Source organism: Lithobates pipiens, unplaced genomic scaffold (assembly GCF_037356315.1).
Source record: "Lithobates pipiens isolate NorthernLeopardFrog02 unplaced genomic scaffold, aLitPip1_a1.2 Scaffold_16, whole genome shotgun sequence".
In the NCBI taxonomy this organism is placed as follows: Eukaryota; Metazoa; Chordata; class Amphibia; order Anura; family Ranidae; genus Lithobates; species Lithobates pipiens.
The window spans coordinates 396,990,892-397,008,087 of record NW_027507748.1 but is presented as its reverse complement, the minus strand read 5'-3'; the positions used below and the strand labels follow the sequence as shown (position 1 = coordinate 397,008,087).

General features: G+C 39.6%; 1 protein-coding gene across 6 annotated transcripts in view; it reads right to left on the bottom strand.

Annotated features, from left to right (window-relative positions):
- AUTS2 (activator of transcription and developmental regulator AUTS2) overlaps positions 1-17,196 on the bottom strand; it is a 1,910,865-nt gene that overhangs the window by 1,110,466 nt on the left and 783,203 nt on the right. For all 6 annotated transcript variants that reach the window (XM_077482318.1, XM_077482314.1, XM_077482317.1 and 3 more), the window contains one exon: positions 224-325. In XM_077482318.1, the coding sequence (XP_077338444.1) occupies positions 224-325 (102 nt within the window). The remainder of the gene's footprint in view (positions 1-223; positions 326-17,196) is intronic.

Below are 17,196 nucleotides of genomic sequence, written 5' to 3'. Positions count from 1 at the left end.
TTGTCTGCAGTTTACCATGTGAACTAACCAAAAAACTCTGAGCAACAATATGCAAATAAAAATACAGTGACGACATACACAGCAAAATTATAAGATAAGTCACTACAGTGCCTGTGCCATACATTAGGTCAACTTTCCTTTGTAATCATCATAGCCATCTGATTTAATTAGTGTATTTATTTCAAATTTTGCTTGGGCTTAATTGTATACATGTTGTACTTACATCACTTAGTCTTTCATATGAAGTGCCTCTCTGCGAAGGTTTTGATTCTCTGTTCGGACTTTCGTTGTCACTCTCTCTGCAGTTGTTCTGTAGTGGTTTCAGCTAAGGTCAGACAAAGAATAATAATTAGAAATAATAATAATTAGAAATAATAATACATATTATTAATACATACAGACCTATTTTTTTCATAGTTTTTGTATTTAAATCCTATTCCTAAAAAAATAGTGGTCCTTGCTTTTTGATAAATCCTTTTATAATATAAAATCAGTAATACATATAAAACATTTTCATACGTAGTTCACACTAGTGCAAAGCGATTTTGATCCAATTTCCAGTTCCATTTTGCAGTACAAATTAACTTTTGTTATGCAACTCATGCCTACTGTCAGCAGAAGTGATGACTCATTGGTTGGTAAGGAGCTCATTACTGCTATCCACCCCGAGAAGTACAGTACAAATATATTCAAATACAGGTGGAAAATAGAGCTGACATTTAGGCCCTTTTACACTCGTACGACCTGAAAGTCAGGCGACTTTGACACGACTTTGACACAACTTTGGAGCAACTACGACGTGACTTGTATGTAATATTGAGTTATATGGACCTTGAGTCACATCAAAGTCAGACCAAGGTAGTGCAGGGACTACTTTGAAGTCGCTGCAACTTGAAGTTGCACAGATATAAACGGTACTCATTAGAAATCATGGGGTACGACTTTCAATCCCAAGTGGCAGGACAAGTCGCACAAGTGTGAAAGGGGCTGAAGAGGCTCCAGGAAGGGAACATTTTGGTAAGTACTTTCCAAGCACCACCCCATATCACAAGTAAAGTGTAAGTTCACTCCAAAGCTGGCTGTCCCTTTTTCTGCCAGTTAGCAAAATAAAGAATTTAACTGATTTCTGGAGTAAGGCTGCCCCGTCTAAATAATGTAAAGTGTAATTCCAGTCAAATGCTAGCTAAGCTTACTCGTAATCATTATTTTATGAGACATAATAAATGTGATGGTTATTTAATTGCTTAATTGTTTTCTGTTGATGAATTCTGTTTTGATTAGCATTTCTTTATTGTCTTATATGTTTTCTTTAAACTTTAAAACAACATTACTTGAATAAAAAAAATTCTAACTAAGCCTAAATCTACTCCCAACACCATTCTGAGCCCACGTACACACAGTCGGAGATTTTGCCAACCAAATCCGTCGGATTTTGCCCGTCGGATTTAGTCCGACGGATTGTGTCCGAAACTGTTGCATACACACGGTCGGGCCAAGTTGGCGAAAAATCCGATCTTTCAGAACGTGATGACGTAATTTCGTTACGATGGGACTACATTCAGGCTAGTAGCCAATAGCTTTGATGTAGGAATTTGATCTGAGCATGCGTGGCACTTGGTCCGATCAAAATGCTCTACACATGATCGGATTAGGTCCGTCCGGCCCAGTTGGTCGGGAAATATTTTCAACATGTTGGAAATTTGGATCAGACGGAGATTCGGACGGAATCAGTTCGATGCATCCCACGCACAGTCGGATTATCTGACGACGCGGTCCGATAAGACTCATTCCGACAGATTCTCCGACCGTGTGTACAAGGGCTAAGACTATTCTACCTACCCTTTAAAATAAAAGATGTATATACTTATATTAAAAAAAAAAGCACTGGTACTTGCCCCCCGACCCCCATGCTGTTTTTTTGTTTTTCTTTAACTGTTTGCATTTTAGTCCACAAAATGATATATTTTTTTTAATTTGGCAGGCTCACCTCCTGGAGTTATAGAGCAATGGGGTGCCCACAGGCATAGCCACGCTCTATGTTTGCTATATATGCTCCAAGATAGAGATTCTCATAGATTTGATTTACAGACCACATTATCTAGAGAGGCCTTGAGAAGTCACTGTAGCTTCCACATATATGTGCAAACACGTGAAAATGAAAGTTCTGTTTTTACCTCAAATTGATAAACAGTAATTTGGGGGGGGGGGAGCAGTCAGGAACTGTGATGGGAACTTTAATATTGTTTGTTTTGTTAAAAGTCCTTTTCACATGTACCTTAGTTTAAAAAGCTAGTTATATATTGAGTGTTTGCCAATTTTGTTATATAAATAAAAAAAACGGGTTCTTTTAAGCTTCCCTACTCTTTCTACAACTAAAAACTATTTGCTTGAGTTAATACTTTAACTTAGTTTAGGTTGGGGAAGGCTTAAGTCATTTAGCCTATAATAGATAGAAATGAGTAAGGGGCTAGGGATACTAAAGGAAATTGTGTCAGTTTTAATTCTTTTAGGCAATGAAAGCCTTGTGCCCAAAACAGGGCCCAGGTTCTCCACGCCAAAAAATAACAAACTGTGAAAAAGCAAAAAAAAAGGAGAGACAATCAGCCACCCAAATTTGCATATACCGGCATGAAAGGTAGCATAAAACTGTAATTAGTGTGAGAATTATAATATTTTAAGGTTAGTGTCATTTTCATTTTGCATTAATTAGTGAAAAATGAATGCTGAAAAACAGGATATAATTCACACATTTTATAAGTGATCGGGTTGTTAGGAATCAAATCTTGTGGTGAGAATAGAGTGGTACATTAGTGGTACAGCTATTAGAATGCAATAACCTATTTTTATTGTGTGTTTATTCAATTTTCAAGGCACCAGCTGCTCTTGCAGCAAGCATTCCACAGAGCTCTTAACTGCAGCTGAAGTGTGTGAGAACTCAATGTTGATTAGCTGGCTGCCACTCTCCATCTACTAATTATGGCTAATCCCACAGCAGACTTTTAGTCACTGAGCAACTACTTCTCACTTGACCTACACAGCAGAAAAAAATGTGTGTCCCCTCAAATCCACATACTAATCCTGCCATCAGAAAAACCACAGGAGGCCATCTCTGGATATAATTGTTTAATTCACTGTATTGAAGTAATCCAACCAAAGTTGTGAGCCTTTTATCAGTTCACTTCTTTCACTTTGCTTCCAGCTTGTCTTTTGTATCATTTACTGTCTCTATTCAAATTATTACAACACTAGATGCAAGAAGGTTACATTTATTACAATAATAGCAAAGCAAAAACAGATGGTATTGTATGTTGTAGAGAGTGAGTAAGATAATGTCTGCTGTCCATCTCCATCTTTCACTGCAAAAGAAACAGCTGCAATCGGATTGGCTGACATGGGCAACACATCCATCTGTTTTCCCTTAACTTTTAGACACTGGAGTCAAATATATACACTGATCAAAATTATAGACATAACACTTTTGTGTTTGCCCCTATTTATCATGAGCTGAATGCAAAGATCTATAACTTTTTCTATGTACACAAAAGGCCTATTTCTCTCAAATATTGTTCACAAATCTGTCTAAATCAGTGAGCACTTCTCCTTTGCAGAGATAACCCATCCACCCCACAGGTGTGGCATATCAAGATGCTGATCAGACAGCATGATCATTGCACTGGTGTGCCTTAGGCTGGCTACAATAAAATGCCACTCTAAAATATGTAGTTTTATCACACAGCACAAATGCCACAGATGTCGTAAGTATTGAGGGTGCATGCAATTGGCATGCTGACTGCAGGAATGTCCACCAGAGCTGTTGCCCTTGAATTGAATGTTAATTTCTCTACCATAAGCCATCTGCAAAAAGCATTTCAGAGAATTTTAGCAGTACATCCAACTGGCCTTACAACCACAGACTATGTGTAACCGCACCAGGACCTACGCATCCAGCATCTTAACCCCCAAGATAATCTGATACCAGCCACCCCAGACAGCTGTTGCAACAGTTGGTTTGCACAACCAAAGAATTTCTGCACAAACTGTCAGAAACTGTCTCAAGGAAGCTCATCTGCATGCTCGTCATCCTCATCAGGTTCTCAACCTGACTGCATTTCACTGTCCTAACCAACTTGAGTGGGCAAATGCTCACATTCAACGGTGTCTGGCACATTGTAGAGGTGTTCTCTTCACGGATGAATCCCAGTTTTCACTGTACAGGGCAGATGACAGACATCATGTATGATGTTGTGTGGGTGAGCGGTTTGCTGAATATTGTCAATCGAGTGGGCCATGGTGGCGGTGGGGTTATGGTATGGGCAGGTGTATGCTATGGACAATGAAAACAATTCCATTTGTACAGTTCAGGAAAAAAAGGCTCTGTGTGGCAACAGGAGATACAGCAAGACCAAGCTATAACAAACAAATATCCATAAAATAAATATTAGTGGACAACAAATAGTCTATTATTATAGTCAAGAATAGTCTATTATTATACTCACACCGAGTGTAATTATAGGGTTTGGATGTGGGCACCTAATTTCTAAGCCAAAACCGATATCCGGTGCAGATAGTACACTGGATAGACAATTATGTTGTAGCCATTAGCACAATCTTTTATTAACTAGTGATGGACGAACTTCCGACGGGACGTTTTGCGAACCGCAAAGTTTGCGGCTGGCCCCATTGACTTTAATGCCAGGTGAACCTTAAAAACCTACAGGTCATATTTTCAGCCACAAAATACTTACTAGCTGTGCACACATAGTCCCACCACATGGACACTGACATAACAAAAGTATTAAGTGAATCTGGGATCGACAACGACAAGCATTTTTTTTTTATCTGCAAAATTTTGACAATTCAGGAGTGCATGAAGGCCATGGAGGGGAGGAAAGGTTAGGCCAGGCTATGAAGAGGGTGCAGGAGATGATCACCAGCACCATGATAGAGAGCACTGACACCAGCACCGTGATAGAGAGCACTGACACCAGCACCGAGATAGAGAGCACTGACACCAGCACCGAGTTAGAGAGCACTGACACCACACCAGCACCATGATAGAGAGCACTGACACAGCACCGAGATAGAGAGCACTGACACCAGCACCGAGATAGGGAGCACTGACACCACACCTGCATTGCAGACTGTCCCTCAGTCCCTACACTGATAAAAGACAGCTGCAGAATCGGGCAGCGGTCAAGTATAATATTCTTTCTATATTTGGAAGAAAGTATATTATACGTGTACAACCCTATATTCTGTACACCTATACCAGTCCTTAAAAGGACCTTTGTGGACCTAGTAACTAGTGATTTGCAGACTGTCCCTCAGTCCCTACACTGACAAAAGACAGCTGCAGAATCAGTTAGCAGTGCACTCAGCAATCACCAGCACCCAATATACTGTACACCTATACCAGTCCTTAAAAGGACCCTCGTGGACCTAATAGTGATAGCTAGTGATTAAACTGACTGTCTCTGCTCCACACAGCGTCCTGTCCCTACACGGACAAAAGACAGCTGCAGAATCAGTCAGCAGTGCACTCAGCAATCACCAGCACAGCAGTGCACCAGAACCCTATATACTGTACACCAATACCAGTCCTTAAAAGGACTTTTGTGGACCTAATAGCTAGTGATTTATGTCACTACAGTCTGTCCCTGCTCCACACAGCAACCTTTCCCTACACTGACAAAAGACAGAATGTAAAATGGCCACCAGATCAGGTCTATTTATAAGGTAGGGGGGTGTCCAATTGTCCATGTGCTGAAATGTCTCAATTGGCTGTCCTGTACCCCATGATGGATGTGTCATCATGGGTCAAAATTCTTTCACAATGTAAACGCATATGTCCGCCGGGCGAACAGCGCCAGAAGTCTGCCGGTTTGGCAAATCACGAACACGCAAAATTCACCGCAAACTGTCCGCCAGGCAAACCGCAAGGCCATCTCTATTAATTACTGTTTAAGCCCAGCAATAATATCTGCATCCAAGTAGCCAAGCTATATATCAACTGCTCATCATATCTACAGATAAGGCTGCCAAGAAAAAGTATCATTTATAGTCTATTATGCAAAAAATTTAGCATAGCAGAATGTGGCAGTTCAATTAGTCCATTAGTAGCAATGTTAAGCTGCTGTCCATATTACCTGTAGAGATGTAAATGTCTGATGTAGGTCGCTCTCATGGCTCCAGCAAAATGGCCACTGGAGACGCCGGCTTTATGTATCTCCCACCCGGCTGGTATCTGCTGTCACCGGCTGGGTGCAGGCACCTATGAATAAACAGACCAGAAGGTCATTCGGGTCTGCACATAGTGGACAGAGCCACCAGGGGGGAAGCGTGCCACCACTTGTATGAGGGAGCCTACACTCAATGCTGACAAACTGTCCACACTGCGAAAGGCCCACCGTAGCATTCCTCCAAGCAGCCACTCATTGCTGGCCCCAAATGATGGGGAGCAACATGAGACAATCTGCTGGCAGTTACCATGGGCTGAGCCAAAAGGGGATAGTACATATGGTGCATGACCTAGCAGGGCAACATGGAACAGCACCAATTGGCACCGCCAGAAGAAAATCTCCCACAAGTGCCCTGGGCATCCGTGCGGCCACACATGGCACATCCACAACCTGCACCACAACTGGGCAATGGTAGACATGCTATCCCACACAAAGAAAAGCAAAAAGGGCTGTATTTCAGTAACCAACGGTCATAGATCATGTCTAATAGAAAAAATTACAGAGTGAATGTACATTTGAAAGAAAAAAAAAACATACTGTAAACACAGATCCTCTTAGTATATTATCTTTGATAAGGAAATTCATCAGAAAAACTGTGTGGGAGTAAGTGTTGGGGATGGTTTTCCAAATATTAAAAAAAATAAAAAATAGCATTTAATCTAGATATTAGCAAAGACTTTTTAAAGATGTACAAAACTAGTGCCTGGAACATAATGGGAAACAGCAGGAAACTGCATTTGCAAACAAGTAAATAAATGTAATGATTTGCAGAAGTATGATCAAGGAAAACAATACCTCAAAGATAAGAAATGATCATATAAAAGTATATGTTCAGATGACAAAACAAGTTTAAAAATGATATGCATAAAAATAAAGATGGATCCATTGATCTAAGGAAGCTGCAGTCTTAACACAGTGACACACTGATATTTTATTTACTATTATTCTCTTGCACATATGGCTGTCTATATGAATATTTGACTAACCTGTACATGTCAGCATATTTAACTAAAAAAGTACAAGGAGCTTTGCACTAAGTTCACTTTCTACTGCAACCAATCAGAATCAACAGTTTTACAGACCTTGGCTAATTTAGTATATTGGCTCTGTCTTTTGAATAAGCCCAACTGTGTTTTATATGCATAAAATCATGTTAATAAAGTTTTGACCTTGATGTATTGATATAACTTGTATGTATACTCATACTAATATATATATATATATATATATATATATATATATATATATATATATATATATATTAGGGATGAGCTTCGAGTTCGAGTCAAACTCAAGTTCAACTCGAACATTACCTGTTCGCCTGTTCGGCGAACAGTGAACAATTTGGGGTGTTTGCAAAGCCGCGGAACAACCTGTACAAGTCTATGGGAGAAATATAAAGTGCTAATTTTAAAGGCTAATATGCAAGTTACTGTCCTAAAAAGTGTTTGGGGACCTGAGTCCTGCCCCAGGGGACATGTATCAATGCAAAAAAAAGTTTTAAAAACAGCCGTTTTTTCAGGAACAGTGATTTTAATAATGATTAAAGTGAAACAATAAAAGTGTAATATTCCTTTAAATTTCATACCTGGGGGGGGGTGTGTATAGTATGCCTGTGAAGGGGCGCATGTTTTCCGTGCTTAGAACTGTCCCTGTACAAAGTGTCATTTCTGCAGGAAAAAAAGTCATTTAAAATCACTCGCGGCTATAATGAATTTTCGGCTCCCGTAATACAGGGAACACTCATTGAAAGTCATTGATAAAAACAAAAAAAAAAAAGCGTGGGGTTCCCCCAAATTCAATTACCAGGCCCTTGAGGTCTGGTATGGATATTAAGGGGAACCCGCTTCAAATTTATAGAAAAAAAAATGATATGGGGTTCCCCCTAAATATCCATACCAGACCTTTTAGGTTGGGGATTGGGGATGGAAAAATTGGGGATTTTCACATTTTCTTGGAACTCGAGGCCTGAGCAGTTTTTATTTAAAAAATTCCATTACTCTTTTGCCATTTTGAAATTATTTTTTTTCTTACATAAATTTAGGATAACCAATATATATATATATATATATATATATATATATATATATATATATATATATATATATATATATATATATATATATATTAAGGATGAGCCGAACACCCCCTCGGTTTGGTTTGCACCAGAACTTGCGAACAGACCTAAACTTTGTGTGAACTTTAGAACCCTATTAAAGTCTATGGGACTCGAATGTTCAAAATCTAAAGTGCTAATTTTAAAGGCTAATATGCAAGTTACTGTCCTAAAAAGTGTTTGGGGACCTGGGTCCTGCCCCAGGGGACATGTATCAATGCAAAAGGTCTGGTATGGATATTAACGCAGGTTTCCGTTACATCAGAGGGGGGCGAGGTCACCGATATGCCATTGGGGAAGCCAGGCGGGGTCAGGTGACGGGTGGCGCCGCCCTCCTCATATAAGAAATGGCTTGTTATGTGATCATGTTATCATGTTATGTGATTGTTTACACATATATGTACCATCTTTTTACTCTACCTATTTATATGTATTCTGTATAAATTGGCTTCCATTCATGATATTAATGCATGTACCACTTTTACTGAAATAAATATATACTGTAATTACTGTTGTTACTTTTATTGGCTTAGCGCTGCCCACCTCATTTAAAGTCCCAGGGCGAGTTTTCTGTTTTGTGTGATATATGTGAACCCAGCATTACATTTTAAACCTTTACTTTAAGGTCAAATCACATTACCAGATCTCAAAAGAAGATGGCAGTGTAGTCTTGAAGCTTCCAGGGAAAACCTTGAATTCACATTAATTGTTAGTACATGGAGGGGTTATAAAAAGGGAAATCCAGCTTTCTTGATATCCCCTTTAATATGCTTTTTTTTAAATATGTTGTTTTTTGTTTGTTTTTTTATTCTTCTTTTGTATCACGTTGCTATCATTATTATATACAACCACAAGAGAAAGAAACATAGTAGCATTATAAAATATTCAAGCTCCATCTCTCTTTGATCTTTCAAGTCAAACAATTTCATTCAAATGTATCAGTCCATTTTGAAAGAGGATTACTAGGTCATATTTATTTTCCTGTCTGTCAGCTGTGCAACAAGAAAAACAATTTATATGCAGCAGAAGGAGCAGAAGACTTTTTAAACTATGATTTAATCTCTGTTGAACTTTAATAGTTTTGGGAATCAGGTGTAAAAGAATCCATTACACTTTAGTTATTGATAGTATCTTAAATTTTCACGCTTACTAGGATTCATTTAAATGACTGACTGACTGCACACAGATATACAGTACTGCATTTTGATGTTGGAGTTTAGTAGAGATATTGTACATAGAGACAATTTAAAAATACCGTTTTTTTCTTCTACTGTGTATTCACTGTTACAGAGTTTGACCAGTAATACAAATATGCATTAACATGATATAAAACATACTATACACTAAAATATTTTAAAACAATCATTAAACAAATATGTGTTTTGCAAATTTAGAACAAAACTATTTGTTTGCTTAACCACTTCCCGACCAGCGCACGACGATGTACGTCGACAGAATGGCACGGGCAGGCATATTGGCGTACATGTACGTCCAATATTCGTTGCCGCCGTGCCATTCGGGAGCGCGCCGCCGGCAGCGCACTCCCGCGCTGGTCGGGACCCCGTGAGTCCGGTCGCGGGACCCGCGGACTCGATCGCCGCGGGCATCCCCGCGATCATCTCACGGAGCGGCCGAACGGAGGAAATGCTGTATAAACAACATTTTTCCATTCTGCCTAGCAACTAGTGACGCTGATCTCTGCTCCATGTGATTGGAGCAGAGATCAGTGTACACTAAATGAAAGCCCAACCCCCCCACAGTTAGTAACACACCCCTAGGAACACTTAACCCCTACACTGCCACCCACTGGTTAACCCTTTCACTGCCAGTGTCATTTACACAGGAATCACTGCATTTATATAGCAGTGATTACTGTATAAATGACAATGGTCCCAAAAATGTGTCAAAAATGTCCGATGGGTCCCCCACAATGTCGCAGTCACAATAAAAATCGCAGATCGCCGCCATTACTAGTAAAAAAAAAAATAATAAAAAATTATTAATAAAAATGCTATAAAACTATCCCTATTTTGTAAACGCTATAACTTTTGCGCAAACTAATCAATAATCGCTTATTGCGATTTTTTTTACCAAAAATATGTAGAAGAATACGTATCGGCCTAAACTGAGGGAAAAAAATGTTTTTTTATATATTTTTGGGGGATATTTATTATTACAAAAAGTAAAAAATAATGCGTTTTTTTCAAAATTATCGCTCTATTTTTGTTTATAGCGCAAAAAATAAAAACCGCAGGGGTGATCAAATACCACCAAAAGAAAGCTCTATTTGTGGGAAAAAAAGGACGTTAATTTTGTTTGGGAGCCACGTCGCACGACCGCGCAATTGTCAGTTAAAGCGACGCAGTGCCGAATCGCAAAAAGTGGTCTGGTCTTTGACCAGCAAATTGGTCCGGTCTGAAAGTGGTTAAACCCCACCATCTCTTGCAGCATGTACAGTATTTACCTTTCCTTTGCTCCCTCATTTCATTGTTTCAGTGTCAGGAGCTGAAGGAAAAGTAATTAAATACTGCTGGGGATGGAGTATTGTCACTGTGGAAGACGGTATTTGTAGTTCATTCATTTACAGATTGCTGTGAATGAATGATGAAGCTATGTGGATGGAGCCCCACACAACTGCGGTTGTTGAGAGGATCCCCCACTGTCATAATGGGGGATCTGGTGCAGGCAGGTGTTTCAGTAACATGGTTCATGTTACACCCTGAATATGGGTGTAATGTCATATGTTACTGAAGGTGAACTTTCTGTATTCAGAGTGTAGCCAGAACTAAAACACCTGCCTGCACCGCCCTCCCAGATCCCCCATTGTGGCAGCAGGTGGGGGGATCCTCTCAACAATCGCAGTTGTGTGAGGCTCCATCCACATACCCGCGTTATTCATTCAGAGCGATCTGTGAATGAATGAACTACAAATGGGGGATGAACTACGCTTAAGGGGGGGGTATGATTTCAATGTACAAATGCTGTACCGGTGACCCCACAATAGGGATAAAACTTTTCCAGGAAAGGGAAATTAAAAAGACGTGCAACCATTCACTAAAATTAAGAGAAAAGCGGTTTAACCTTAAACTGCATAGAGGGTTCTTTACTGTAAGAGCAGTAAGAACGTGGAATTCTCTTCCACAAGCAGTAGTTTCAGCAGGGAGCATAATTTCAAAAAACTATTAGATAAGCACCTAAACGACCTTAACATACAGGGAAATACAATGTAATACTGACATATAATCACAAACATAGGTTAGACTTGACAGACTTGTGTCTTTTTTTCAGCCTCATCAACTAGTAACTATGTAACTATAGGTAAATGTACTGTCTGCCACTGAAACAGACAGCTTGGAGTTCTCAACAATAACTTGGTGAGCGCTCTAGTAGTTTAGTGATTCTTCCTGAATTTCAGTAACTGTGTACTGAGAGGCTGCTGATCACAGGTGAAATGCTCTGCAGGCTCCTAAAAAAACATGCATTTATAATTTTTTGTTAAAAAAAGTTAACGTATCCTTTAACTTTTTTGCAGCCCACCCACAGTAGTTATACTGCAGGCGCGCAGCATAGCCCTGTTGGATCATGTACATGTATGTCAACAGGTACTATCGGATTTATGGGCACACATGTGTGTTTGCTGACAGATCTGTGGTTGGTCACAGTGCGATTTCCTCAGCAGATCTCAGCCAACGATTCATGGCTGAGGTCTTCTGCTCTGTCCAATCACAGCATAGAGCCCTGTGTTTACATACATATTGATTTTACTAGTAATGACGATGATCAGCGATTTTAGGCAGGACTGCGACATTGTGGCGGACAAATTTGACACTAAGTGACACTTTTTGGGGACCAGGAACACCAATACAGTGATCAGTGCTAAAAAAATGCACTGTCACTGTGCTAATGACACTGGCAGGGAAGGGTTAACATCAGGGGCAATCAAAAGGTTAACTGTGTTCCCTAGGAGTGCTTTCTTACTGTGTGGAGATGGCTTAACTGAAGAAAGACAGAGATCCATGTTCCTGCTTAGCAGGTAGAAGATTTCAATCTTTCTTACTAGCAGAGTGGCGATCTGCCATGTTTACGTAGGCAGACCGCTGTTCTGCCTATCTCTGAACGATCACCAGGTTTCCAGTGGACATTGGGTCCAGCCGCTTATTGGTTCCCACTGTGTCCAATCACAGCAGGAATGGGGCTCCGGCAGCACACGTGGGCCACAGAGCTAGACAAAGGAATCACGTACAGGTACATGATTTTGGCTTAAGGGCAGCCCTGCCACAGTATATGTACATGGGGATGTCCTTAAGCAGTTAAAGAGGAGTATAGGGTTTAGGGTTTTATGAAGATGCTACATCTGTCCCCTGCATCTGTCGCCTGAGAAATAAGCAATCTAACACTACAGATTGCTCGGTTCACACAGCTCCCTTAGCAGAAAGCTGGTGACTGTCAGTCACCACTCTCTGCTCTTCCCCCTCTATGCTCACTGGAGCACCGAGTTGTGGAGGGGCGGGAGCGGCCGGCTGAGAGTCAGAGCCTCACTGAGAGGATGAGCCATGTGCCTGTCCACGCATGTGGGTGGATCCGGACCCCAGTGTCATGATCTTTCTCAAGCCTGGACCGGCTCTGTGACATCAGCTGTCTGCTAAAAACGGGCCTTAGGAGTGCAAAATAAACTGCACTCCTACGATCCGCAGGCGAGGAGAACAGCCAAACAAGGTTTTGCTGTACTTCTCCTGTAATCCCTTGATTGCCCCTAGATGTTAACTCTTCCATGCCAGTGTCATTAGTACAGTGTCGATGTACAGTATTATAACCAATAACTGTATTAGCGTCCCTAGTAATGTCAGTGTCATTTAGTGACACTCCCAGATATTGTCTCTGATTGTCAGATTGCCCACCACCCACAGTCACACTATAAGTCACTGATCACCACTATTACAGTATAGCATCTATAGCTGAGTCAATTCCAGTATATATTCCATAGTTTGTAGATGCTGTAACTTTTGCACAAATAAACTAACTAAGTATTTTTTTTACCAAAGACATGTAGCAGAATACATTTTGGCCTAAATTTACAATTACATTTTTAAATTTGTTATTTTTTATTGGATATGTTTTATAACAGAAAATACTGTTTTAGTGCTAGTGCCCATCAACTGTATCTGTGGGAGGAATAGTGCCTCATTGTTGGTGTCAAAGTGAGCAATAGTGCCCTGTTTTTTATATTAGTAACAGTAATTACACCCCATTGTAGGTGTCAGTGGGAGGAATAGGGTCTTGCATCAGTGGGAGAAAAGTGCCCCAAAGGCCAGATAAGAGCAAGCAAAGGGTAACATCCGCCCCCCCTCCCCCCTTCGGGTAAACCCGCTGACATTTTTTTTTAGACCTGCAAGATAAAAGGCATAATGAGCTAGTATGCGGTGCATACTAGCTCATTATGAAATATTTACCTTAGAACGAGCCCCCGACATCTCGCCCGACCCACGCCGAGGGAGCTGACATGTTCCCTCTGTGTGTCTTCCAGGTATCGGGCTCCAGCGCTGTGAGTGGTCGGTGCCGCGATATCGTCACTCCCGTACATGCACGCGGGAGATTTCTTTCCAGCAAAGTCCGGCGTCTGCTGGGCTTTCAGCCAAAAATTCCCTGTGCGCATGTGCAGCGGCGCATTGCGAGGGGAATATCTCCTAAACCATACAGGTTTAGGAGATATTTTTTTACCTACAGGTAAGCCTTATTATAGGCTTGCCTGTAGGTAAAAGTAAAAAAAAAAAAAACCTATACAACCGCTTTAAAGCATAATTAGATATTCCACTAAGAAAAACACTAAGCAAAAATATGGTTTGTGGAAAGGCATCACAGTAAATGTTTTCCTAGAAGCCTCATACTATTGTTGAAGCATGGTGGAAGCAGTACCAAAGTCTGGGGCTTGCTTATGACACCAGTCCTAGATAGTTTTTTTTTTTTTTTATCATAGAAATAACAATTTATTTGAAATTGAATCAAAATAATTTACATATGAATGTCAGGGGTACTGAGCCAGTACCTGAGCTAAAATTTTAATTTAGCAAGCAAATTACCTGAAACACAGAAGTAAATCAATAAAAAAAAAAGAGTTCCAATTTAGCCTATTACTATGGGAATATAAGTTTTACATATTCAACACTAATCCTTTTTACCCCTCATACCCCCTGCACAAGAGACTGGCTCCCTAACTTTTGAGGGAAGGACACTTTTTGATGGAGACCCTTTGAAACCCTATCCTCATTTTGAGAAGCAAAAATTATGATATCGCTATGGCAGGAAATGGCATGCTCATGAAACCCAACAAGAGCAGAACCAAACCTAAGAGACTGTGCCCAGACAAAGCTAAAGTAATATTAATGTCTATATTTAAAAAAAAAAAAAAGGTATAATTCAGTTAAATGATAACATCACTAGTAAAAAAAAAAGTGTTTTTAAATTGAATTTATACATTTAACCCCAAATGCGAAATATGATTTATTTTTCATTAACATGAACATGCTTTATACAGTATTATACAGAAAAACTGGACCACTTAAAACTGGCTCTACAATTTCACTATGTTTTTAATTATAATAGGTTCTTTCCTGCTGTCTTCAAAACCAAAGAGATGGATGGGGTTAAGCGTAACTGTAAGTGGTAACATGTGATCTGTGCTATGTAGTTTTGTCAATCGTTACATAGCTAATCAGAAAGCAATATTTTAAGATACAAATTAAAAACCAATAGTTATAAACTTGGATAAACTTGCATATGCTATTTCTGGGAGAAGGTAGCCAGAGGTATGATGATTTTAAATAGTAGTGGTATGTGTTGGATAAGCATTTTGCTCAGAACCAGTTTACAGTGTAAGTCATATTCTGTGGAAACATTAATAATACATATGATGATGGTGTCAATACCTCACAGCTCTACAGTATTCTGCCAGTTGTCAGATTATCTAAGATCAGCAAAAATCTGAAGCAAAGTCATTTATATGATGGCTGTTGGTCAAATGTACCATAAATATTATCTCCAAGCTCAGAGCAGCAAAATGATAAGATGCTAAGGATTTTCTGCCCTCTGATTTTACAGCCAATAGGATTATCACTAGAAGCTCAGGGATTGAAAAATAAAACAGTAAAAGAGTACAAATAAAACAGATGAAGTGACATAATGCTACATTAAATGTGGGTATGCGTTCTGCAATTACATAATTACTCTTAATTGTCATTACAATTTTTATTATCCTTAAAAGAAAAGCAACAAATCACCTTAAAGCCTTTTCTTTTTTTTCTCTTTTGAAATGATGGCCGAAGGTGTAAAAAAAATGCAACTCAGTCTTGAATTCTAACCTTCAGCCCAGACCTGACTCCTGAAAAAAACTTTTTTTTGGGTCACAAGATGTCATCAGTCTTTTGGGTTGATTAATGTCCTTTGTCACTTAATCTTGAAGACTGGAGAGCTCCTGTGTATGAAGGTGTCATTGGCATGCTCCTTTAGGTGGCATCACCATGGTACATAGCATGTATTAGTGCAGAATGATCTTCATGTCATCATATAAATGTTGTTCTCTTTATCACTGAGGACCTCCTACCACTGGGTAAAGACTGAAGAGTAAGGGGAAACATGCATCATTTGACCAGCCTGAAGACTTCTGAAAAAAAGTATAGGAAAAAGAAGTCTCTAATGGAGAGAGAAAAACACTGAGGGATGGATGGCTCAGTTAGGAAATATAAAGAAATATAGGTGGATCGCCTAAGATGAACTAGTTTGAAAATTTACATAATATCGGATATATTTTTTAAGTGCATGCATGTTAAAAAGCCTGTAAGTGTAACACTTATATAGATGGTTATCACCTCTCACAGAGATCGTAGTACTACTCCTAACAATTCCTTCACATGCTTTTATCTTCAGAATGAAGAGCCATCTTTGTTTAGACTTAATCCAGAATCACCATTTACTTCCTGGACTAAGATGCTGTCTCAGAAATGTTACAAAGTATATAACAGAATATGTAAAAAGGAAGTCAAGGTCACAAAAATTCAAAATGAATGGAAGATTTTCCTCAAATATCTTACTATTAAAAAAAAAGTCAGGTCTGAGCATGTAGACCCTTTACAAAATAACAAAGAGAAGCTAAATTTATTAATTATCTTCTTCAGCTCTGTGTATACAAAGCAGTATAGGGGTGGGCTCATGATCATAATGGGGATACCCATTTGACACATAATAAAGGTGAATAAAGCACCTGGACCAGATGACAAACACCCACAGAACCTAAAACAATTGAGCTCTGTCATTCACTCTGGAATAGTACTGCTGGATTGGAGTAAGGCCGATGTGTTGCCTATATTTAAAAAGGGATAAAAGTCTTAACCAAGTCACTACAGACCTGTTAGTTTAACTTCTATAGTTGGGAAGATACTAGAGCGTTTAATAAAAGACCAGAAAGACCAGATAGATTGGTTCTTAATGGAAAAAAAATATTTTAAGCAACAAACAGCATGGATTCATAAAACACAGAAGTAAGGAAGGTAAGTAAAACCCTGGACAAAGGAGTGGCTGATAATGTGGTTTACTTGGATTTTTCAAAAGTGTTTGACACGATTTCCCACACACGACTTTTATTTCTCCAACATGCTAATATCTGAGCACCTTAAGCCGGCGTCCAATGTGAATTCCAGCAACTGATCACTATTAGCTACATTATCGAGGTGGGGACACACGCATACAGTTCCTGTTGGGATTACTACATCCGCAGTTGGAGTCGGTGTTCAGCTTGAGTTTCAGTGAGTCATCACGAGCAGCTGATTTCTTTTTGTGGAGACACGCACA